The following is a 25,936-nucleotide window of genomic DNA, read 5'->3' as shown; positions in this document are numbered from 1 at the left end:
GTTCGAGTACAAGAACAAGGATGTCTTGCTGCAGTTGTACAGGGCCTTGGTGAGACCACACCTTGAGTATTGTGTGCTGTTTTGGTCACCTTACCTGAGAAAGGACATTCTTGCCATGGAAGGAGTGCAGCGAAGATTCACCAGGCTGATTCCTGGGATGGCAGGAATGACGTATGAAGAGAGATTGTGTCGATTGGGCTTATACTCACTGGAGTTTAGAAGATTGAGAGGGGATCTCATCGAAACCTATAAAATTCTGTCAGGCCTGGATAGACTAGATGCAGGAAGGATGTTTCTGATGGTCGGGGAGTCCAGAACCAGGGGTCATAGTCTAAGGATAAGGGGTAAGCCATTTAGGACTGAAACGTGGAGGAATTTCTTCACCCAGAGAGTGGTGAACCTGTGGAATTCTCTGCCACAGAGGGCGGTGGAGGCCAGTTCATTAAGTATATTCAAGAAAGAGTTGGATATATTTCTTAAGGCTAAAGGGATCAAGGGATATTGGGAGAAGGCAGGGACCGGGTACTGAATTTGGATGATCAGCCATGATCTCATTGAATGGCGGAGCAGGCTCGAAGGGCCGAATGGCCTACTCCTGCTCCTATCTTCTATGTATCTATGTATCTGCCTTATTTACTAGACCCTTTATGTTGAAATATATACCATTAAAAACTGCCAAACTCTTTTGTTTTCTATTTTCTAGCCTTTGTTTCCTCTGCCTTCCAAACTCACTTACTAATTTTCTGCCTTCCATTTCCAGCTTTGCTTCTCTCCCTTCTGAACCTACGCTCAGGTTCCCATCCCCCTGCTAAGCTAGTTCAAACCCTCCCCAACAGCACTAGCAAATCTCCCCGCGAGGATATTGGTCCTGGACCTGTTGAGGTGCATCTCAACCAGCTTGTACAGGCCCCACCTCCCCCAGATGCCTCAGGAATCTAAAGCTCTCCCTCCTGCACTATCTCTCCAGCCACGCATTCATCTGCTCTATCCTCCTATTTCTGTACTCACAAGCACGTGGCACCGGGAGTAATCCAGAGATTACTACTTTTGAGGGTCTGCTTTTTAATCGCTTTCCTAGCTCCCTAAAATCTGCCTGCAGGACCTCATCCCTCTTTCTATCTAAGTCATTGGTATCGATATGGACCACGACCTCTGGCTGTTCACCCTTCCCCCTCAGAGTGTCCTGCAGCTGCTCAGTGACATCCTTGACCCTGACACCAGGGAGGCAACATACCATCCTGGAGACATGTCTGCGGCCGCCGAAACATCTCACTGTTCCCCTAACTGTTGAATTCCCTATCACTGTTGCTTTTCTGACCTTCCTCCTCCCTGCCCCCGGTACAGCTAAGTCACCCATGCTGCCTTGGACTTGGCTCTGGCTGTACTCCCCAGAGGAGCCATCACCCTCACCAGTATTCAGAACAATACCAATTAGAGAGTGAGATGCACTCAGGGCACAAATGCACTACCTGCCTGGTCCTCCTTGTCTGTCTGGCAGTCACCAATTCCCTCTCTGCCTGCAAACCCTTAAGCTGCGGGGTGACCACCTCCTGAAACATGCTATCTACGTAGTTCTCAGACACGCGGATGCACTGCAGTGACATCAGCCGCTGCTCAAGCTCCGAAAGCTGGTGCTCCAGCTCCTCCAGCTGACAGCACTTCCTGCACATGTGGTTGTCCGGGACATGAGAACCATCCTGGGCTTACCACATGGCACAAGATTTGCATTCGACTGGATTAAGATGCCCTGCCATGACTATATTTATTAGACTACTAACTAAACTTCTTTGTTTAACCCACTGCCCTAACTTAGAGAGAAAAAAGACAAAGTTATTTACAAAAGTTTAACAAGAACCACTGAGATACTAAACACAAAGGGCTAGAAATCCGTGTTAGCCAGTAAAGTTGCCGGTGACACCGGATGGCGGTGCAGGATGGAGATTGTTGGCGGAGCGTTTACCTGCCGTGCAACGTCGTCCTGGTGGCATTGCTAGAGGCATCCAACCCGAAGTTCCTGTCAAAGTGCGGCGTTCCAGCCTCACACAGCCTCTGGAAACGAGGCTGTGGAGCTCGCAAGGAATTCTGGGCAAAGAAAAGGCCTGAGAATTAAAGGGACCAAGCACACTGAAGCAATACAAATTAAAATGAAGTGAAACAATACAGCTTTCAGCCCTTTCTGTCTTTTAAAAAAAATTAACATTAAAAAGAAGTCCCAAATGTGAATATTCAGCTCTTAAAGCTAAATTCCCTTCCAGCCTTAAAAAACGGGAAAAATGTCTCAGCACTAACACAAATGGCTCAGTAAGGCATGGAAGGGTCACTCAGGGTCTCACACACTGCACTCCAGCTTTGTGCAGGGGGTGAAAACTGCAAGACATGCCCTCTACCTACAGGGGCCAGGAGGCCTTCCAGAAAGAATGATGTGGGAGTACATCCTCGAAGCCGTCACTGCCAGCAGTGTCGTCCCCACCAACTGGCTCCGGTGTCCAAAGACGCTCCATGACCTCAGGCCACTGATAGGAGCGTGACTGAGCCCTTGGCCAGTGGCGAGGCTGAAAGGATACAAGATGCTTGTATCCTCATACGTTATCCTCCTTCTGGCATGCACCTCATGCTTTCCTGCCCTCCCATCACCACAACTCCACCCTTGTGCCTTCCTCATGTCACACACTCAAGAAATGCAACCTGCCCAGCCAGTGGGTGACCAAGAAGAGGGAGAGGAGAGTGAAGAAGAACAAGAAAGAAGAAGATTGATTTGACACTCCCAGCCACCAGCTCCTCAAGGTCGACCAGCAAGGACCTTCCACCAGCCATGCTGCAGCCACTGGGGTAGCACTGCGTGACATCAGTAGGATAGGCAAAGGCACACACAAGACAGTCACTAAGAGAATGCATACGGGTGATGAGTTGATTTCTTGATGTCACATTGGATGGATAGATGTATATAGGTGGATTGGAAAGTTTGCTTTGTGGTGGCTTTTATTTCAGCATCATGGCCAAGAGGACACTGTGATGGTCAGTAACAGAGGGAAGGTGAGGTGTGGGACAAATGATGAAAGGAGAATTGGGGTTGTGGTCACTGGGACCGCAGGCGGATGATTCCATCCCAGATATCCCGGCCACAAAGAGGCTGTCTGGGATGCATCCTTCCTTCTGATTCCTCCTCTTCTGCTGCTTCCTCCACTTCAGCTTCCTCCACTTCTGCTTCCTCCTCTTCAGCTTCCTCCTCTTCTGTGTCTTCCTCTTACCTCTGCAAGTGGATGCTGTAAATGTGAAATGACAGCATAAAATGCTGGAAATACTCAGCTGGTCAGGCAGCATCTCAACCTGAGACGTGAACTCTGTATTTTATTCCACGGATGTTGCGTGACCTGCTGAGTATTTGTAGCATGTTCTGTCTTCTCAAAGGCCTTCATTTACCATCCAAGCCCTTGCAAGCATCCAGCAGCATTCCCTACACACTTAAAAAACTTTTCACATCTATTGCAGCAAGCCACCACTTAAATATAATTTTAAAAAAACAGTCCAAAACCTTAAATCCAAACTTACCTGAATGATGTGTGTATCCTTTTAAGAGGTGCTGACATTGCCACTGTCAGCCTGCTTGCACGCCAAGTTAACCTGGGGTGCTTAAGACCCAGCGCAGAATTCAGTGCTAGGGTCGAAGTTCTTGTTTGTGATGTAAAGTTGGCGTTACACACCGATTTACATCACAACGCCGCCATTTTGTTGGAGATGGTGCTGCCTGCTACCAGCAGCGCAAAGGTATGGACCAAAACGGTGACTGCCACAGGACCCGCCAGCAGCTGGCGAAAGAGTGGCGGCCGCAGTTTTAACGCTATTTAATGGCACTACGGAGTGATGCTGATGCCACTACGGAATGATGCTGATGCCATGAATTTCTCGCCCAAGGAACCTAAATATTAAATATCTAGATACTTAACTTAGAATCCTCTGATTCTGTGGCTCCACTCCTCCTTTTGAATTGGACGTGAGAAACCGCCTTCCTCCTCTCCACCAAATTCCTACTGTCACCCAATTCTTCCACTCTGCTTGCAATCCAGCTCTGTCTCCAAGCTCTATGCTCAAGCTCAGAGAAGCACTGATTATAGTAATATTGATGAAATAGAGACAGGAAACGTGGCAAAGAGAGAGAGGGACCAGAGGCTAGAGGTGAGATGGATGACAAGCTTTTTCTTGTAACCTGTTCAGGAGTGCGAGAAAGCTGTTACAAGAGCTCAGATATGGGAAGAGCATTTAAACCTTGGAAGGAGTTTGGCTTTATAGAGGATTAAGAGTTATTGAGGGCAAAAGTGTTTGGTATGGAAGAGGAAACCAAGCTACTTGGAGGCAGCTGTACTCCTGTACCACTGAGAGCAACATAATAAATGACTTTAGAGCTGTAGCCATTGTTGTCCTGTAACAAAGGATAAAGTCGTTCTGCGATAGCTACAATCCACAAACATCAGTAAAACGTTAATTTGCTTATTGATGGTGCTGACTGTGGAAGGAATGTTTCTCACTAGAGGAATATTTCTCATTGAGAGGAACAAATCAATAATACCATTGTACCACCGGGTTAAAAGTCAAACGTTCTTTGAAATAGCCTCAGAGGTCACACTGCAGCGCTTGGTGATTATCAGTCATGTGTGCTTATTTAAATATGTAGCATGATCCATAAAATATCAAAACTTAATGTGATCCTGAATCCATTTTTGATTGCCGTGGGTTTTTTTGAAGAAAGGGTATTGTACAGATAGATCACAGTTACCATCGGCTTGTTTCTGAAATAAAATTGAAGCTAACGGGACTAAATCAAAACTATAATTGCATTGTAGCAGAAAGGAGAGGCAGACAATCTCATTAAATAAAACATTAGGAATTGGAAACTATTGGGAATTGGAAAAGCTCAGACCTTTTCTAATCCAATTAATTATGAATGTGACATTCATGCCATAGATGTGTAATGCTTTGATAATCCCCTAATTATAATTTTTGTCACTTAAGTGAAAACGTAACTCTGTGGGTGAGGACTGTGAATGTGAATTCGCTCTCAGTTTTCTAGCTTTTCTGTAATCCACAGTTGTGGGCTCAGAAGTTGTCTCTTTCATTGATGAAGACAAGAAAAGGGTACACCCTGCTGACATCAGTGAGGGGTGTTTACTTAACTATAATTATATACTTTGTGGATTAAAAAGATACCGCTCCAATTTAACAGCAGAGTTATAGGTTGTGTGTTACATGTTATAATATTTCTGCTTCAATGTAACTGGTAACTTCTTCCCCAATTCTGTAACTCTTGGTTCAAATATCAGGGGCACAAGTTAGGAATAAGAACAACTTCTAAAAGGCTTATTTAATATATAATATAGCATTTTTAATGTAACAGGAACAGGAAAGAGCAACCTATCAGGAAGTGGGGGAGAAGTTAAGGGAGGTGACAGAAGACACATTTTGAAGAGGCTTTTGAAGTTGATGAAAGGCATAGCAAGGTGAATAGAGAATTCCAGAGCATATGTCATGGGGGCTGATGACTTTGCTACCGAGAATGGAGCACAGGGAGGAAGTGGCTCTGACTAGACTAAAGTCGGATGGGTGCTAGGTATGAGTTGGGACATTGAGCTGGAGAAGAATTCAGAGGAAGGTTAGCACAAGGTAATACAGGAATTTGAAAACAAGAATAAGGATTCCTATGCTGCAAATCAAGGAGCTATAAAGGTTGGCAAGGACATTATTAATGAGTGTGCAGGCCTTTGTGCGGCATAGCATATATGGTACAGAGTTCTAGATGAGTTGATATTGGTGTAGGATTGAGCTGTGGAAGCTGATGACAACTATATTGGAGAAATTAAGCCTTAAGGTGCTAATTGCCGAGAGCAGGGATGTGATGGCTGAAGGAGTGGGAGGAGCTGACACACTGTAATCCAGACTCAGAAGAGTAGAGGGTGTAAGCTGGGATGTAGGGCTTGCAGAGGGTGAGGAATCAGAAATCAATGTATTGGGATATTAAAAACCAATGGAGGTTGGCAAGGACAGAATGATAGATAAATTAAATATAGTATGGAATAGTACGCAGGTGGCAAGGTTCTAAATGAGTTGGAATTTATGTAGGTTGGAGTTTTGGGGGGCCAACAGAAGCGCATTGGGGAAGTCAGTTAGAAGTTGCAGCAGCAGTTGGGTGAGTTGGGATGGAGGCACGCAATGTTACTGAAGTGAAAATAGGCAATTGTGGTAATGGACAGAATGTGAGATATGAAGTTCAGCTCATGGTCAAACATGACATGGCATGTGCACAGTTGAGTTTAGTCTGAGCAAGTTGCTGTGGAGTGAAATAGAATTGGGCAAGGGTATGGAGTTCCTGCCAAGAACTAAACCAGGAATTAAATTAAAAGGAAGCTATCCTTGGAAGGCCATTAAAGTGGACAGTATAATTTCTGAAGAATGAGGAGATGATTGAGGGATATAGGGAGAAGGCAGGCAAGTGGGGTTGGCCTCTGACAAAACGGTTCCTAAAGTTCTTATTTTTCATTTTCCGTTTTCTCTGATTTTGTCTTCAGGCCTTTTCCAAAGAGCAATTATTCAGAGTGGGTCAGCCTTATCGAGCTGGGCAGTGAATTACCAGCCTGCAAAGTACACAAGATTACTAGCGGAGAAGGTGGGCTGCAACATGCTGGATACCCTCGACATGGTGGAGTGTCTGAGACAGAAATCCTACAAGGAGCTAGTAGAGCAGGACATCAAGCCGGCGCAGTATCATGTTGCGTTTGGCCCAGTCATTGACGGAGATGTTATACCAGATGATCCTGAAATTCTGATGGAGCAGGGAGAGTTTCTAAATTACGACATCATGTTGGGTGTCAACCAAGGAGAAGGATTCAAATTTGTGGAATGGATAGTGGATCAGGAGGATGGGATCTCTGGAAGTGACTTTGATTTCACTGTTTCTAAGTTTGTAGATAACCTTTACGGCTACCCTGAGGGTAAGGATACCCTCCGGGAAACAATCAAATTCATGTACACTGACTGGGCGGACCGCGACAATCCTGAGACACGACGGAAAACCTTAGTCGCTTTGTTTACTGATCATCAGTGGGTGGAGCCTGCAGTGGTGACAGCTGATCTGCATGCTCGTTATGGCTCTCCTACATATTTCTACGCTTTCTACCATCACTGTCAGAGTGACATGAAACCAGCCTGGTCTGATGCATCCCATGGCGATGAGGTACCCTATGTCTTTGGGATCCCCATGGTTGGACCGACTGATCTATTCCCTTGCAACTTTTCCAAAAATGATGTGATGCTTAGTGCTGTCGTCATGACGTACTGGACAAACTTTGCCAAAACAGGGTAAGCAGCATATTTATTTATGTTACTAGCTACTGGTTCTGTAAGTGTGACTCAAGGATACCAACGGAAGAATATTATTATCTATATATATAAAAGGATACTTCTGTCTGTCATTCCGCCTGTCTTTCTGTCTGTCTGTCTTGAATTAACTCGAAAGTTATAGAGCGTACCTACACGTGCGTTACGTCGAAAGAAAGCTGACGATTCCAGAACCGTCCTAAGCGTATCTACGTTTCGGCCGGACAAAAATTGCGCCCGCAGTATCCAAAAAACGTTCAACATTCCGCTCATTATCCGCTCATTAGCATCGAGTGACGTCGAGGTCGACCAATCGTACGGCGGGTTCCTGGCGCGTGCGGCCGGGCCCTCCTACGGTCGAGTGACGGGACGATTGACCAATCCTACGCTTCGGTGACCTGACGGTCCACCAATCGGTGCCTGTGTGGGCGGGCCTTATCGTTCTGAACCGAGGTGAGTCGCCGCCATCTTGATTCCAAACTTTTCCTTTCTTTTTCCCGCTTTCTGCATCTTTAAAAAAAAAGTTGCTTTTAAAACACATAGGCCTAGAAATTCAGTTGCTTGCGCCACCAGTTTGCGCCCAAAGAGGCCACTCAGAGGCTTTAGCGCCACTGGCCACAACCACCGCGATATTTAGCGGGGCGCTAATGGCAGCGTTAGCCTGTAGCGCTGCGCCGCCACCGATGACGTCATCGGTGTGCGCAGCGCCCCGCTACCGCCCCGAGCGCCATATTAGGTCGCCACCGCCTCTTCCGCGCCAGCCGCAAATAGCGACCGGTACACAGGGGCCTACCTGTGGCGGTAGTGGGGCGAGTTAAGGTGGAGGTGCGGCCGGCTGGTTTTTCGGCGGCCGCCTGCCCGCACCTCCGTCCCCGGCCTCCTACACCCCCCCCCCCGCGGCATTGCCGGCTGTTTCCCGAGAGCCCGGCACTTCTCCTTGGTGCCGGGCTCATTTGCCGGCACTCGCGAGCGGGGATCGCGCTGTTGCAGGCACCTCCCCCTTAACAGTGGGAGGAAGGCCTGCAGTACCGCAGCCTGCCATGCCGCAGCGGGTGGCGCTGCGGCACTTTGCGCGCCGAAATTCAGTTTCAGCGCCCCAAGAGGGGCGCCTAAAGCCTTGTTTAGCGGCCGGCTTCCATTTGGGGCGCTGAAACTGAATATCCCGATGGCGCAAGTGGCTCCGCGCGCAGCGGTAATTCCGGCGCCCAGGCGAGCTTGGCACCCCAAACTGAATTTCTAGGCCATATTGTTTTTTAAAAAAGTTAATTACTTTCTAAATCTTTTATTTAATCTCATTAATTTTCCTACCTTTCCCCGTTTTTCCAGGTAGGCCTCGAAGCCTGGGCATCTGTTGCCAGCCATGCTGGACCCTAGGCAATTGTTTTCTGGCAAGCTCCTCCCACCCCTCACCCCCCCGCTGGGCCCGATTCCGAACCAGCGGCCAGCCATCTTGGTAAAGACTGGCTGGGCTCACTGCAAGCTCCTGGCGGTTCATTCGGGGGGGGCGGGGCTCGGGAGGGGAGGGGGAGCAGAGAGGGTTACCCCGGCAACCGGGCTCGCCAGCCGCAATCGGCCGCTCAGGCCCGGAGATCGGGAGGCGGAGAGGGGAGGAGGGTTACCAAGGCAACCGGGGCTCAAGAGGGGAGGGGGAACAGAGAGGGTTACCCCGGCAACCGGGCTCGCCAGCCGCAATCGGCCGCTCAGGCCCGGAGATCGGGAGGCGGAGAGGGGAGGAGGGTTACCAAGGCAACCGGGCCCGGCCAGCCGCAATCGGCTGTCTCAGGCCCCCCTTCCCCCCCTCCCCCTCCCCTCCCCCCCTTTCTCGCTCTCTCTCTTCCCCCCCCAGTCGCTCTCACTCTTCCCCCCCAGTCGCTCTCTCTCTTCCCCCCCAGTCGCTCTCTCTCTTCCCCCCCAGTCGCTCTCTCTCTTCCCCCCAGTCGCTCTCTCTCTTCCCCCCAATCGCTCTCTCTCTTCCCCCCAGTCGCTCTCTCTCTTCCCCCCAGTCGCTCTCTCTCTTCCCCCCAGTCGCTCGCTCTCTTCCCCCCAGTCGCTCTCTCTCTTCCCCCCAGTTGCTCTCTCTCTTCCCCCCAGTCGCTCTCTCTCTCTCTTCCAACAACAAGATGCCCTCAAAAGACCCTCGGCACCGCCGGGCACTTCAGCTAGTATATATATATATGGATATATACATGGGGACATTAGTCTTGTTGCACTTGGTGCAGCAGATCATTGTAAGAGCTCCCTCTGCTGGCTCAGTAAGAAATTGCATCACTATGTGGTACTGAGCCCTACAGACTAAAAAGTCTCTGAGGTAGAAGTTTGACTTCATTGTGCCAGGTTTATGGGTGTAAAATGGGCAGAATGATGAAAAATTTAGCAGTGGGAAGGCCCGGGCCAGATTTGCGAGTCTGCCCAGGCCACTGCTCAACTCAGCCGGGCCGTTTTTTAGGCAGCAATAGCGGTTGCCTGAAATGAGCGCAGGCCGCATTTCAATATTGAAATTGAGCTTACTGGGCCTACTAGCCTTTCTCGGTTCCATTTTCCACGCACCCATTTCCGGACCCACTTGCAAAATCAGTTAAAAGTAGTCGGACCTTGTGTTGCCTCAAGCTATGACTACTTTTTCAGGCTCTACAGCAGCTTAACCAGCGGCCCATAAAGGGACTGCTGAAGGCCACGGAAAAAGCCTGCAAGTAATTGCTTTTAAACATACCTACTGCCAGCCCTTTGGAGGTCAACTAACACAGAGCTCTAGTTGGTAAGGGGCTCAGTTCCACAATGGGCACGTACCAACTGAGCCTCGGAGGAGTGGGGGAGGGCAACTTGGGCTGCAGTGCTACCAAATTGTTTTTAAACTAAACTCTCCAGCTCCCACTGCGTTAAGCCTTGTTCTATCTAGAGGCCAAGTACTAATATGTGCTTCCAGAACAAAAGAGAACATCAGTGCTATGGACATGTGGGGAGGGGAAGCGGGGATTGATGCTCATGTTTGGGCAGAGAAGTGGACACCACATATGACAAAGTGTGACTCATGACAACAGGGTGGGTAGCAGCTGGGTCAAACATCCAGGTACAATGCACCACTCACGCCCAGATGCACAGGCGCGATTTAGACAACAACTGCAGGAAATTGCTGCTAATTCAATGCCAGGTTGACAATACAGCAACAAGACTCTCAGAGAAAACATTTTTCTGGGATTTAGAGTCAATTCTATGAGTAAGAATAAGTGTATTATTGAGAATTATTTTTTAGGTGTTTATATTATGTTGTAAATGTTACTTTTCCCTATAAATCTTTAGTGGGGGGGGGAAGAATTCAAGATGGTGGCTCAAATCAACGTCACAATTTTTTTTCAGTGAATTGTTTGTCCAGCTTCTGGTTTCCTTTATTCGTAAACTTTACTCATTGATCATGCTTGACTCATTGCTTTCATCTATGTTTTAACCTTTTAAAGGATTGCAAAAGAGTTTGAAGTTATTTACAGTGTGCTTGTCAACTTTTGAGATTTTTCCCTCTTTAACGTAGGAGGGATTTTGAGTTAATTAAGATATTGCTATTAAATTACATTTGGCAAAAAGGGGATTAATTCTCTACAACATATAATAGCTGTCTGGTAATGTGGCTTAAATCCAGTAGCTGGAACTAGATGAAGGGCTCGAATTTGCCAGGCCCGAGGAGGTGGGATTGGAGGCGTGTAAGGTGTTAAAATTGCAAAAAATGGCCCGATCCCACCTCCGAGCAATTTTCCCAGAATCGGGGTTTCAGACCCCATTTCCATCCCACCTCCAAGAGGCAGGATAGGCCCTTAAGGCCCTTAACAACCACTTAATTGCCTCTATAATCTAATTTTGAGTGGCCTTTCTGATTTTTAGACATTTCCCCCATCCTACACGTCTCCTCTGAAACACGCCAGGTAATCCTAGCGGCCTCACAAGTGGATTGCTTACGAGCAGTTGCAGCTCCACCATTAAAAAGGAGTTTTCAGCAATCATCATTTGCAGGTGGCAGAACTTTGTTGTCTCAGGTCTGGGGGAACTTTTAGCAGGCCTACTCATTGTTGTGGAAGTTTGGAGCCTGACACCCATCTCCAGTGTGACCTCCTGGGAAACCCCTCTCCCCACCTTGACTGAGCACTTCCTCAACTGAGGTGTATAGCAGAAGTATGGGAACCATTTATTTCCTTTCCTCCTGGACATCAGATTCGGACAAAGACCAGCCGCGGCAGCAGCAGAACCATGAACAACAGCAGTGTGATGAAGTATGCCATTCATCAGGCACTGTATTCTCTGTGTTTAGTTTAGTTTCAGTTTCATTTCCTTACCTGGATTGTATTGTGTGTAGGGCTCCGCCCATACCTGGCCCCTACTTAAGCAAGCCCCAGCGTGTCTCTCAGACAGTACAGCAGATCTCTGGATGAGAGACACTTCTCCAATGTGTATTACTTTCTGAGTTAATAAAAGCCTTGCTTTGTTCCGTTAACATTGAGTCTCGGATTCATTGAGGCACATCAATTTTATTAACTCAATTTTCAACGCAATGGACCAACTCTTGAAACCCGAACGTTTGGATTTGGACCCGCATGCTTCGGACGCATCGGCACGATTCGGACACTGGTTTAAGTGTATGGAATTCTTCCTGGACAATTCCGCAGCCATCACAGGCGCTACGGATGCTGAAAGTATGAAACTCGGAATCCTGCGGAATTGGGTAAGCCACCGGGTTTACCCCCTCATCCAAGACGCCAACACGTACCCGGCCGCCTGCGACATCCTAAAGGCGCATTACCAGCAGCCTACGAACGAGGTGTATGCTAGGCATCTGCTCGCTACTCGCACACAGCGACCTGGGGAATCGCTGGATGAGTTCCTAGTCACCCTGAAAATGCTTGGCAAAGACTGCAAGTGCCAAGATGTAAAGGCCGCAGTGTACACTGACGAGCTTGTTCGTGATGCCTTTATCGCAGGCCTCAGCTCCACTTACATCCGGCAGAGACTACTGGAAAAAACGGGATTGGACCTGAAACAGGCTGTGGACACAGCGCGATCCCTGGATGTGGCCCAGAGAAACTCGGATGCCTACTCTTCGGCCCGCGCCGCCCACGCCGCCATGTGTGCACCAAGGGCGCCGCCATCTTGGAAGGCATCTTCCCCGCCCGGCAGCCCGACACCGTCGGGGCCCCGTTCTCCCCCCAGAAGCCCTACGACAGCCGCGACGCGTCGGGGCCCCAACTGCTACTTCTGCGGGCAGCCGAAGCACATCAGAAACCTGTGCCCGGCGAAAGGCACCACCTGCTTTAAGTGCGGTAAGAAGGGGCACTTCGGGAAGGTGTGCAGAGGGAACCCCACTGGAAAACCCGCCACCGCCGTGTGTGCGCCGTGGGAGCGGCCATCTTGGACGCCATCTTGCCCGCACTCGTGGGGTCCGCCATCTTGTGAGCAGACAGCGTGGACGCCATCTTGTCTCGATCAGGGCCCTACAGTGGCATCGGTCACAGTGGACCAGACCAGACCGCACCCGCTATCCAAATCAATGGTGGACATCGAGGTAAACGGGTGCGGGGTTTAATTGACAGTGGAAGCACGGAGAGTTTTATCCACCCTGAACTAGCACAACAACTCTCTCTAACGGTGGTCCCTGCTCGGGGCACCATCTCTACGGCTGATAAAACCCAGACATCGACCATTATGGGTTACTGCGCGGTACAATTGTCCGTTAACGGAACTGTATACGATAATTTTAAATTACTAATCATGAAGAATCTATGTGCGAGCATGATCTTGGGCCTGGATTTCCAGTGCCACCAGCAAAGCATCACGCTCAATTACGGTGGGTCCCAGCCACCCCTCACAGTGTGCGGTCTGGCTACCCTGAAGGTAAAGCCGCCTTCGCTATTCGCGAACCTTACTCCCAACTGCCGGCCAATAGCGACCAAAAGCAGGAGGTACAGCTGGGAGGACAGGCGGTTTATCGCAACCGAGGTAGACAGGCTCCTGAAGGAGCGCATTATCGAACGCAGCAACAGCCCGTGGCGCGCCCAAGTGGTGGTGGTGAGGGGTAGCGAGAAGAAGCGGATGGTGATAGATTATAGCCAGACGGTTAATCTATACACCCAGCTAGACGCCTACCCGCTACCCCGCATATCCGAGATGGTGAACCAAATCGCCCAATACCGGGTGTTCTCCACCATCGACCTCAAGTCAGCGTACCACCAGCTCCCTATCAGACCAGAGGACCGCCCGTACACCGCCTTCGAGGCGAACGCACGCCTCTACCAATTCCTCAGAGTCCCCTTTGGGGTGACGAATGGGGTCTCGGTCTTCCAGAGGGAGATGGACCGCATGGTCAATGACCACCACTTGCAGGCAACCTTCCCCTACCTCGACAACGTCACCATCTGCGGTCACAACCAGCAGGATCACGACTCGAACCTCGAGAGGTTCCTGAAAACCGCACAAAAACTCAACCTCACTTACAACGAGGACAAGTGCGTTTTCAACACCACGCGCCTCTGCATACTAGGCAGCGTGGTGGAGAATGGGGAAATCGGACCAGACCCCGACCGATTGCGCCCCCTACGGGAGCTCCCCCTGCCCAACACTCCCAAAGCCCTGAAAAGGTGCCTGGGGTTATTTTCTTATTATGCCCAATGGGTCCCCAATTACTCCGACAAAGCCCGCCCCCCCTTGAAAGCATCCTCTTTTCCACTCTCTGCTGAGGCCCACGCTGCCTTCAAAAGCATTAAGCGGGATATTGAGCGGGCCACGCTACAGGCAGTGGACGAGAACACTCCCTTTCAAGTGGAAAGTGATGCGTCTGACTTTGCCTTGGCGGCCACCCTCAACCAGGCGGGGCGGCCCGTAGCTTTCTTTTCGAGGACCCTCCAAGGGCCCGAGATCAGACACTCCTCCGTGGAAAAGGAGGCCCAAGCCATCGTGGAGGCAGTGCACCACTGGCGCCACTACCTAGCCGGCAAACGCTTCACCCTACTTACCGACCAGCGGTCGGTAGCGTTTATGTTCAATAATAAACAGAGGGGGAAGATTAAAAATGATAAGATTCTTAGGTGGCGGATCGAGCTCTCCACCTTCGAGTATGACATCATTTACCGGCCAGGGGCCCTTAACGAATCCCCCGACGCCCTCTCACGAGGGACGTGTGCCAGCGCCACCGGGGATCGGCTACAGACCCTCCACAACGACCTCTGCCACCCAGGGGTCACACGGCTGTTCCACTTCATAAAGTCCCGCAACTTACCCTACTCAATTGAGGAAGTTCGGTCTCTGACCAGGAACTGCCGCACTTGCGCTGAGTGCAAGCCTCGGTTCTACCGCCCAGATAGAGCCCACTTAATCAAAGCTACACGGCCCTTTGAGCGGCTCAGCTTAGATTTCAAGGGCCCCCTCCCGTCAGTCGACCGCAATGTTTACTTCCTGAACATTGTGGACGAATACTCCCGTTTCCCATTCGCCTTCCCCTGCCCAGACATGACCAGCGCCACGGTCATTAAATGCCTCAACAGCCTGTTCTGCCTGTTCGGTATGCCGAGCTACATCCATACGGAGAGGGGGGCGTCTTTCATGAGTGAAGAGCTACGCCAGTACATGCTGTCCAGGGGGATCGCCACGAGCCATACCACCAGCTACAACCCCCAGGTGGAGCGAGATAACGGGACAGTATGGAAAGCAGTCACCTTAGCTCTAAGGACCAAGGGCCTCCCTATCTCCCGCTGGCAGGAAGTCCTCCCAGATGTGCTGCATTCGATACGGTCGCTATTGTGTACTGCCACTAATGCCACGCCTCATGAACGAATGTTTGTCTTTCCCCGGAAATCCACCTCAGGCGTATCCATGCCGTCATGGCTCTCCACCCCAGGTCCGGTATTTGTACGAAGGCATGGGAGGGGCCACAAGACGGACCCTCTCGTGGAGTCAGTGCACCTACTCCACGCCAACCCCCAATACGCGTATGTCCGGCACGCCGACGGAAGGGAGGACACCGTGTCCATAAAAGACGTCGCCCCAGCCGGTAACGACAACAACCACGACCACAACAGCAACAACGATCACAGCAATTCTTACCCACCCACTATCCTTTCATCACCCCCGGAAGAACATCGACCAACGGTGCCCCCACCAACTACCCCTTCAACAACCCTGGCGGCACCCCCGGCAGAGACCCAGGAGGCCACCGGGGACACCCAGCCGACACCCGCGGCACCACAACAGCCACGTCGGTCACAGAGGACTATCAAACCCCCGAACAGACTAAATCTGTAGAAGGGGTGAATGTGATGAAATATGCCATTCATCAGGCACTGTATTCTCTGTGTTTAGTTTAGTTTCAGTTTCATTTCCTTACCTGGATTGTATTGTGTGTAGGGCTCCGCCCATACCTGGCCCCTACTTAAGCAAGCCCCAGCGTGTCTCTCAGACAGTACAGCAGATCTCTGGATGAGAGACACTTCTCCAATGTGTATTGCTTTCTGAGTTAATAAAAGCCTTGCTTTGTTCTGTTAACATTGAGTCTCGGATTCATTGAGGCACATCAATCAGCACCAACAGCAGCAGCAACAACAGGAGCGCCAAGCTGCTGCTCATCCATCTGAAGCTGCACAGGCCAGAAGATGCCAGCGCATGACCACATTGCTGCCCGGGATGCAAGGGATGCACTCATGTTGGCCAGATTTGCTTAGCCTGCATAATCAAACACTTTTGTCTTGCACCTTCTTACCAAAGCATCGACAATGGCCAAGAACCTGCGGATTCCTATCACTCTGACCACCATACTGACAATTGAAAGTTGCCCTAAGCCCTCAATGTGAAAGTCCCATTTACGAAATGACACAGGCCTCAACTTCAACAGTTTGCCATCAAATCTGTTTATGATGCCATGACAAGGATGGCTGGTCCAAATACAATACATCACAGCACCCAAGTGACTACCCTTGTGACTGCTTGTGCTTTATTTTCCTCTAACGCGAGCTCCTATGTGGTGCTTCCCCCGTGGCTTCAGCAGACGTGGCAGCCCCTTGTTCACTTTCTTGCTGCTCCTGTCTCGACGCCTTTGGCGGGCGTCCTCTGGGGTTGCGAACCTGTGAGGGCTCGGCAACAGTCTGCTGCTCCTGCGGCTGTGCAGGGGCTGAGACGTCCATCTCAATTAGGTGAGGACTCTGGTGGGGCTCTGACCGAGGGCTTTGCAGTGACATGGTCGTGTGAGCGCTTGGAGAGGAGCCCCCACTTCCTTGTTGTCTGCCACCAACATCCCTCTCATGGGTCAGCCCCACTTCAGATCTAGCAAGTGGCTTGACAGTACCTTGCTGCACTTCAGGGGGGCCATGAGGACCCATTTCTGCACTGGAAGTCCTACTCCATGAAGATCTGGTTTGTATGCTCAATAGCTGACCATCGCTCCTCAAGAGATGTCATTCTATTCTGAACAATGACCATGTTTTCAAGACCCTGGCGACTAAGCTCCTCCTCTACCGTAGCCATCCTCTCCTCTACCATAGCCATCCTCTCCTCTATGGTAGCCAGCCTTTACCACGGAGTTAGCCATCCTTTCCACGGGGGTTGCCATCCTTTCCGCGGTGATGCGTTCATGTGTCAATGCCTCCACAAAGGCTCTGCTCATGTTCACGATGGACTCTTCCATTTGCTCCACACTCGCAGCGACCCTGGAGACAAAATGTGCCAGAGATTCCTGCACCTGTTCCTGGAGTTCCAGCACCGCTCTCCTTCTGGATGGACCCGGAGGCACAGGGCAGACACAGCTGGCAGAGTCCTGTGCCCTCCGACGAGGACTCTCCACTGCTGTCCCTGTCTCCACCATCTGCTGATGCTCACTTGTGAGCTGCGATACACTAGGTGACAATACTACTCTATCTCGCAAATGTCCCATCGAGGTGAGTGTCTGCGCTGGTGCTGGGTGTGCTGAATTCTGCTGACGCAGCGCCCTCAGAGGTTGCAGCTTCCTCTGAGGAGTCTGGAAGCTCAGGCTGTTCCTCCTGGACAGTGGGGACGGGGGCTTTCGATGGTCCTGTGGGGGAGTAAAAGAAACATAGAAACATAGAAGATAGGAGCAGGAGTAGACCATTCGGCCCTTCGAGCCTGCTCCGCCATTCAATGAGATCATAGCTGATCATCCAAATTCAGTACCCTGTCCCTGCCTTCTCCCCATATCCCTTGATCCCTTTAGCCTCAAGAAATATATCCAACTCTTTCTTGAATATATTTAATGAACTGGCCTCCACCGCCCTCTGTGGCAGAGAATTCCACAGGTTCACCACTCTCTGGGTGAAGAAATTCCTCCTCATTTCAGTCCTAAATGGCTTACCCCTTATCCTTAGACTATGACCCCTGGTTCTGGACTCCCTGGCCATCAGAAACATCCTTTCTGCATCTAGACTGTCCAGACCTGACAGAATTTTATAGGTTTCGATGAGATCCCCTCTCAATCTTCTAAACTCCACTGAGTATAAGCCCAATTGACACAATCTCTCCTCGTACGTCATTCCTGCCATCCCAGGTATCAGCCTGGTGAATCTTCGCTGCACTCCCTCCATGGCAAGAACGTCTTTCCTCAGGTAAGGTGACCAAAACAGCACACAATACTCAAGGTGCGGTCTCACCAAGGCCCTGTACAGCTGCAGCAAGACATCCTTGTTCTTGTACTCGAACCCTCTTGCTACGAAGGCCAACATACCATTTGCCTTCTTAACTGCCTGCTGCACCTGCATGCTTACCTTCAGCGACTGGTGCACAAGAACACCCAGGTCTCTTTGCACTTCCCCTTCTCCCAATCTATTGCCATTCAAATAATAATCTGCCTTCCTGTTTTTGCCACCAAAGTGGATAACCTCACATTTATCCACATTATGGTGCATTTGCCATATTTCTGCCCAATCACCCAACCTGTCCAAATCGTACTGGAGTTTCATGACATCCTCCTCACAGCATACCCTCCCACCCAGCTTTGTGTCATCTGCAAATTTGGAGATATTACATCCAATTCCCTCATCCAGATCATTAATATATATTGTGAACAGCTGGGGTCCTAGGACTGATCCTTGCGGTACCCCACTAGTCACTGCCTGCCTCTCGGAAAACGACCCGTTTATTCCAACTCTTTGCTTTCTGTCCGCCAACCAGTTCTCTATCCAAGTCAATACCTTGCCCCCAATCCCATGTGCCTTAATTTTGTATGCTAACCTCTTATGCGGGACCTTATCGAAAGCCTTCTGAAAGTCCAAATACACCACATCCACTGGTTCTCCCTTATCTATTTTACCAGTTACATCCTCAAAAAATTCCAGTAGATTAGTCAAGCATGATTTACCTTTTGTAAATCCATGTTGACTTTGTCCGATCCTGTCACTGCTTTCCAAGTGCTCTGCTATTATATCTTTTATAATGGACTCTAGCATTTTCCCCACTACCGATGTCAGGCTTACCGGTCAATAATTCCCCGCTTTTTCTCTGCCACCTTTTTTGAATAGTGGGGTAACATTAGCTACCCTCCAGTCCATGGGTACTGTTCCAGAGTCTATCGAGTTCTGGAAGATGACCAGCAATGCATCTATTATTTCTAGGGCCACTTCCTTAAGTACCCTGGGATGTAGATTATCAGGCCCTGGGGATTTATCGGCCTTCAGTCCCATCAATTTTCCTAACACCATTTCCCTACAAATACTGATTTCTTTCAGTTCCACCCTTTCATCAGACCCTATGTCCCGCGGTATTTCTGGGAGGTTATTTGTGTCCTCCTTTGTGAAGACAGAACCAAAATATGTATTTAGTTGGTCTGCCATTTCTTTGCTCCCCATTATAAATTCCCACGATTCTGACTGCAAGGGACCTACGCTTGACTTCACCAATCTTTTTCTCTTTACATATCTATAAAAGCTTTTACAGTCAGTTTTTATGTTCCCTGAAAGCTTACTCTCATATTCTATTTTCCCTTTCTTAATTAATCCCTTTGTCCTCCTTTGTTGAAACCTAAACTGCTCCCAATCCTCAGGATTATTGCTTTTTCTGACCAATTTATATGCCCTCTCCTTGGATCTCATGCTATCCCTAATTTCCCTTGTTAGCCATGGTTGAGTCACCTTTTTTGTTTTATTTTTATGCCAAACTCGGATGAACAACTTCTGTAGTTCATCCATTCGGTCTTTGAATGTTTGCCATTGCCTATCCACCGTCAACCCTTTGAGTGCCATTCCCCAATCAATCCTACCCAACTCGCTCCTCAGACCATCGTAGTTTCCTTTATTTAAATTGAGGACCCTAGTTTCTGAGTCAACTACTTCATTCTCCATCTTAATGAAGAATTCGATCATATTATGATCGCTCCGACCCAAGGGGCCTCGTACAACAAGATTGCTAATTAATCCTTTCTCGTTACATAATACCCAGTCTAAGATGGCCTGCTCTCTGGTTGGCTCCTCGACATATTGGTCCAGGAAACCATCCCGTAAACACTCCAGGAATTCCTCCTCCACAGTATTGTTACTAATTTGGTTAGCCCAATCTATATGTATATTAAAGTCACCCATGATGACTGCTGTGCCCTTATTGCACGCTTCTTTAATTTCCCTTTTAATGCCATCCCCAACCTCCGCCTTACTGTTTGGAGGTCTATATACCACTCCCACTAATGTTTTTTTCCCCTTAGTATTTCTCAATTCTACCCATACAGATTCCACCTCATCAGAGCTAATATCCTTCATTACAATTGTGTTAATCCCTTCTTTAACCAGTAATGCTACCCCTCCTCCCTTTCCTTTTTGCCTATCTTTCCTGAATATCGAATACCCCTGGATGTTGAGTTCCCAGTCTTGGCCGTCCTTGAGCCACGTTTCCGTAATCCCAACCAAATCATATTCGTTTACCTCTATTTGCGCAGCCAATTCATCCACCTTATTACAAATGCTCCTCGCATTAAGACACAAAGCCTTCAGGCTTGTTTTTTTAACGCTCTTAGACCTATTAGAATTATTATTTACTGTGGCCACGTTTGATTTAAACCGTTGATTTCTCTGACTGCCACTTTTGTTTTTCTCCTTCCTATCTAAAGAGTTAGAAATGTGAGATCAAGGTTACATGCATATAAGTCAATCTGTTAGAGCATCAGAATCATTATCAGTGACTCATGCAATGTCAGTGAGAGAGATGCCAAACTATTCTGTCACCAGCTTGCTGTGATGCACCTGTCTGTCCATTCCCCACTTGGGAATCGTCCTCGATCCCGGCGATTTCCAGGGCCGCCTCCTCCCAGGCGGTGAGCTGGGCTACTGAGGGTGGCCCTCCTTCTGTCATGACTCTTTCCCTCTTATTGTGGGCTCTCTTTTCCTGCAATGAGGGACACAAGTGGAGTTTGAGTGAGAATGAAAGAGTGAGTTTAGAGAATGCATAACATAGATGCTTAGAAGGAGACAAAGGGCCCTCCCTGTGTGTTGTAAGTTGTTGTTGTTGTTGCATCACAGTGATAGGGCTACATGGTCGAATAGTTAAGTGAATGTGACCATAGAGAGAGAGGCAATGGGTAAGGGTGCAGGGATGTAAGTGCCAAGTGGGATGTGGAGGAAGAGGTTGGCAAAGCAGACTGCTGGTGAGGAGAGGCGATGGGGATCAGATTGAGGGTGATGGGAAAGTCATACTCACTTTTCCTGTGCGGAGTAGGTCATGAGACTCTTCCTGCATTGCAGCCAGGTTCTGCGGCTCATCGATATGGAGTTGACCTCCTCGGCCACTTGCAGCCACACAGCTTTAGTCTGCTGGGGTGGCTTTTTTTCTCCCTGAGGAAGGGAAGAGCACCTCCTTATTAGATCTTGCTCCCTCCACCAGAGCTTGGAGGGAGGGCTCATCGAAGTGTGGAGCACGCTTCTGCCTGCTGTGGATATAGTCGATCAATGAAGTCCTTACTACAATCACCATAAAGTTTGCAGTCTCCAGAAGAAGCAAGGCTGCTTGCAGGCCTTAAATCCAGCAGCATTGATGATATCATCGGAGGCGACTTTCTGTATGAAAAGACTCATTGGGCCAGGGTTCCCACATGCTGGAAATCAATTGCCCAATTAGGAGAAAATCGCACTTTTTCCCCACTTCACTTCGGAGTCGGGATCCTGACACGAATGCCATCTGACACACCCCAGCCCGCCCACACTGGCAAAATCGAGCCCGAAGTGTCTAGTAGCTTGTGTTTCTTACATACCACATCAAATATACACACGACAAGAGGATTTAATGTTATGGCCCTCAGGTCATGCTATTATATAGCTAGATATTGGCCAGTAAAGATATGTTCTTGATCGTAGGAGACACGTGGTCCACTTATGGAAGTGACCAGTGATGCGGAAATCAAGAGAGTAAGAAATGTGACATCAAGGTGTGACAGATAGGTGTGGGGAAAGTAAAGGTAACACAAAACCTTGTCAGGAAGTGCCCGTCATATGCAAAACCTGTAATATATTATTAGTGGATCTCCATGGAGTTTCTCATGGCAAGTCATGTTTTTTAAAAGTTATTTTTATTTGTTTCCAAGATGTAGACAATCCCTGCAAGGCCACACTTATTGCCCATCCCTAGATGGTCTAAGAAAGTCTGAGTGGACCTTCTTCAAGCAATTGGTTTTACAACTGAGTGGTTTCCGAGGGCTTTAAGAATTAACCATGTGGTGTTAGGACTAGAATCATATGTAGGCTAGACCAGGTAGCAGTGGCAGAAGTTCGCTTTGCTGAAGAACATCAGTTGAGATTTTGCAGCAGCCAATAGGTTTCATGGTAATTTTATTTCTGGCCCACAAATGACCGGAATTAATTGTATTCACTTTTCCAATGTGCAATGGTGGGATTTGAAATTTTGGGTTGATCGTCCAATACCAATCACTACATTTTTGTATCCTGTCTACATTGGGGTTTAACTAGGAATGAAATTGCAGTCAAAATCTGTAAAAACAATCTGTTACCTGGGTTACACTAAGTCTATTATATAGATGTTGATGGAGAGTCCAGTAATCCTGTGATTCATTCTGACTTTACCGGTGTATTTGCCAACTTATTCAGGACCTTAAAGTGCCCTCAGTTGGCTTTAGTGCAGCAGTTACAAAGTACTGTATATTCAGCCCACATTTCTCTTCTACCTTCCACACTTGCAGACAATACAAGATCCTTTCTTTCTGTCCATTTGGACAGTTCTGTCTGGAAGATTCCAGCTGAAATCACTGATGGCGGATCATACTGATTTCTTGCATACTCTGTGTGCAATCTTGTGTTTCGATCAATCACTAATTTCACTGTCCACAAGGTGGATAATTCGCCTAGTCTGAAAATCTGCAGAGGTAAATTGGACATGGGAATTAACCATGTAACAATAGTGATCCATATAAAGTGTTTGGGAACTGGTTTAAGCAGTTTAGTCAAACAGAATACTGAGCCAGTGATGAGGAACACCAGTCAATTGATAGACAGCAAAGACACACACACAGAGACACACACATAATGTGAGAAATAGAGAGCGAGAGACAGAAACGTTCAAAGAAAACACAGTGACAGCAAGGAATAGACATACTGACAAAGAGAGATGATGACATAGACAGGGAGAGAGACACACAGGAACAGGAAATAAATATATACAGGCAGTGGATGTGCTTACAGAAAGTCAGCAAAGATGATTCATGGATTTGGTCACTGAGCTATGAAGAACAGCTGAGAAATATGAATAGAATCATTTGCAAATAAAAAGGATTAATGAGGGGATCCCGGATATTTGTTCCTCCGTTTTCTCTACTCCTTTCCTGAAGGCACTAACTCTTATTAGAGTCTGGTTCAATGGATGCCAGCTGCACTCTGTTGTGTCCATTCTTAGTGTATGAGCCTTGATAGTGTCAGCTGCCTATTCTCCATTGAGGGCACCACAATCAAGCCCAATGCTATCCACACTAAGGCTGCAATTTCCCCTACCTCGGTGGGTCTGTGGCGGGTCCCGACCCTGCTGCTGGCTCCAGTCCGCTCTGTAGAATGATTTTACGTTGATTGGGTTTGTTAAGCCCAGCGCGTTTGCCGGCCAGTTGAAGGAAGCTGCTCTGATGACGTCATTTGATGACACGTCATCAGCCGGTTTCCTTAAAGGGACCATGTGCAAATTGATTTTGACAGTTGTGCTGTCAGTGTTCTACAGCATTGAGATGCTGCAAACACTGACAAGCACTGCACAGAGGTGGATGGCTGCACACCCAGGCTCTCCCATGACTCCCTCCATATGCTTATGGAGGGAGTCACAGCACTCAGGGAAGTTCTCTTCCCTTCCAATGGGCAGAAGAAAGCTCCCCAGGAGATCAACGTAGCCTGGTTGCACATTGCACAGGAGGACACAAGCAGTGATGTGGTCAGGAGGACCAGGCTGCAGTGGCGCAAATCTTTCAATGATCTCAGTAGATCACGAACTGTTACTGCAAAACCACACTCAACCTCATCCTGCTGTGCTTCTCATCACATCCCCATCACCCTTCCTTCCCTACCCTACTCCTGCACATCCTTACTCACACCAACTTACCTTGCACCTCCACCCATCCCTCTCTATCTACTTTATCACTTCCCCATCTCACTAGCTACGCCTCACCCTCATAATAATAATAATAATAATAATCAACTTTATTGTCATTGTTAGTGCACAAGTGCAGTACAACGAAATGTAGGCTTGCGGCTCCCGAGCGTGTACATTTAGATTAAGACATTTAAACATTCAACATTCATTTGGCTTGTAATACATTAACATAAACATAATAAAGTGCATTGGCAGATGTGCAGGCTTTAGAGTTTATTTGTGGAGTTCAGTAGGATGACAGCCCTGGGAAAGAAGCTGTTCCTAAATCTGGTCGTTCGGGTGCGAATGCATCTGTAGCGTCTCCCAGATGGCAGGAGGGCGAACAGACTGTGGCTGGGGTGGGTAGGGTCTTTGATGATGGTCCGTGACCTCCGTAAACAGCGTTTCTGGTATATGTACTCTATGGTCAGTAGCCGGGTGCCGGTAATGCGTTGGGCAGTTTTGACTACCCGCTGCAGGGCTTTCCGGTCATAGTAGCTACAGCTGCCATACCATACTGTGATACAAGGGTAGGCACTTGGGTGTTTTAGCCAATGTTCATGTAAAGTTTCTATTAATGTGCTGTCAAACATTGAAACCTTTATTTTCAACACTTGGACAGATTTGTGTGCACCTTTGGAAGTGGCTTAGTGAGTTGTAGTGAATGGTGAGACATAACGATATCCCCCGCAATGGTCATGAGTGTGAAAAGAATGGCTTGGACATTGTAGGGATGCTTTATGGTGTTGGTGTGGGGCGGTGCCGACCTGGCGCATTATGTGGCAGCCAGGGTGTACAGCATCAAATGAAGTAAATCTGGCCATAGCAAGGCCATCCCTGGCCTCCTGGGCAGCAACGTGGTTGGGTGCTGATGCCCTGTGTCCTGTGCAGCATCAGTTGATTACAGAGAAGGTTGGTGTTGTTGTTGGTGCTGATCGTGTTGGGATTCTGAGGACCAAGGTGAGATAGTTTCAAGGGCACCGATGCTGATGTAATAGATGGCAGGTGAACTTCAAATGACAGAAGCAATCTATCAGTGGTGAGAGAGGTTGTTCCAATGAGATGACACTGGATAGAGAATTTGCTCCAAAACCCTTGCAACCTGCCTAAAGCTCAATCTGTCTTCCAAATGCAGTAAGCAACAGCTTCTGAGCTTGGAAAGTGAACACTTGTGAGATGGGAGCTTTTGTAGCACATTTGCAGCTGGCAAGTAATGAGATGATTCCATGGTCATACAACTCCCGACCTCCTTACCTGTCGTGATCCTCGAGTGTGTGGGCCCTGTGGGCGACCTCGTAAAATGGTAAGGTGAGCTCAAAATACTTAATGGGCGGTTAACAAGGTCATAATGATCTGAATTGCCTCCCCCGCCGCTGCGTGTCAGGTCTGTTCAGCCCTGACAGACCCGACATCCGGGAAAGTCGTGTGGCGGCGGGTTGGCAGCGGGTCAAAAATTCTTTTTTTCACCTAACCTGGCACTGAACGCGCCCGCTGACACACACAGAAAAATTCCCCACATATACTTTCCAGCAGGAGTCACTGACTAGTGATCAGGAGTAGGAACCTTGGATGTTATTTTGCTCCATAGCCCAGGGGCTGGATTTTGCCAGCCCTGTGGAGGCGGGTTTGGAGGCGGGACTGCCGGGAAAATGGCAGAATTTGGGGGCCCAACTCACCTCCATGCCATCTTGGCAGGAGGCGGGTAGCCGTCCCGCGCCGGGTCCCATCTCCTTGGAGGCGGGAAGGGATTACAGCCACTTAACTGCCTGTTAACAGGTAGCTAAAAGGCAGAAAATAGAATTATCCCCATTTTGCCCACACAAGTGCGGGCTTCCCGAAGGCTCCGAAACCCGCCAGGATCACCGAGATGAGTAGTGGGTCTGCGGGGGTCGGAGGGGTCCAAAAGTGTGCCGTGGAGATAAGTGATGGGTGCAGGTGTGGAGAGGTGAGCATCTGAGGTAAGTGGAAAGTCTTAGAAAAAGTTTACTTACCTTTG

At 48.8% G+C, this 25,936-nt stretch overlaps 1 protein-coding gene across 3 annotated transcripts in view; it reads left to right on the top strand.

The window, feature by feature from the left end:
* Window positions 1-25,936, top strand: part of nlgn3a (neuroligin 3a) — a 340,056-nt gene that overhangs the window by 286,764 nt on the left and 27,356 nt on the right. For all 3 annotated transcript variants that reach the window (XM_085998226.1, XM_085998216.1, XM_085998221.1), the window contains one exon: window positions 6,558-7,347. In XM_085998226.1, coding sequence (XP_085854352.1) covers window positions 6,558-7,347 — 790 coding nt within the window. The remainder of the gene's footprint in view (window positions 1-6,557; window positions 7,348-25,936) is intronic.

This window comes from Somniosus microcephalus, chromosome 1, assembly GCF_052327205.1.
Source record: "Somniosus microcephalus isolate GS21.2 chromosome 1, FLI_Smic_1.0, whole genome shotgun sequence".
NCBI lineage: Eukaryota > Metazoa > Chordata > Chondrichthyes > Squaliformes > Somniosidae > Somniosus > Somniosus microcephalus.
The sequence above is the reverse complement of the archived record's forward strand: the minus strand, read 5'-3'. Positions and strand labels throughout refer to the sequence as shown.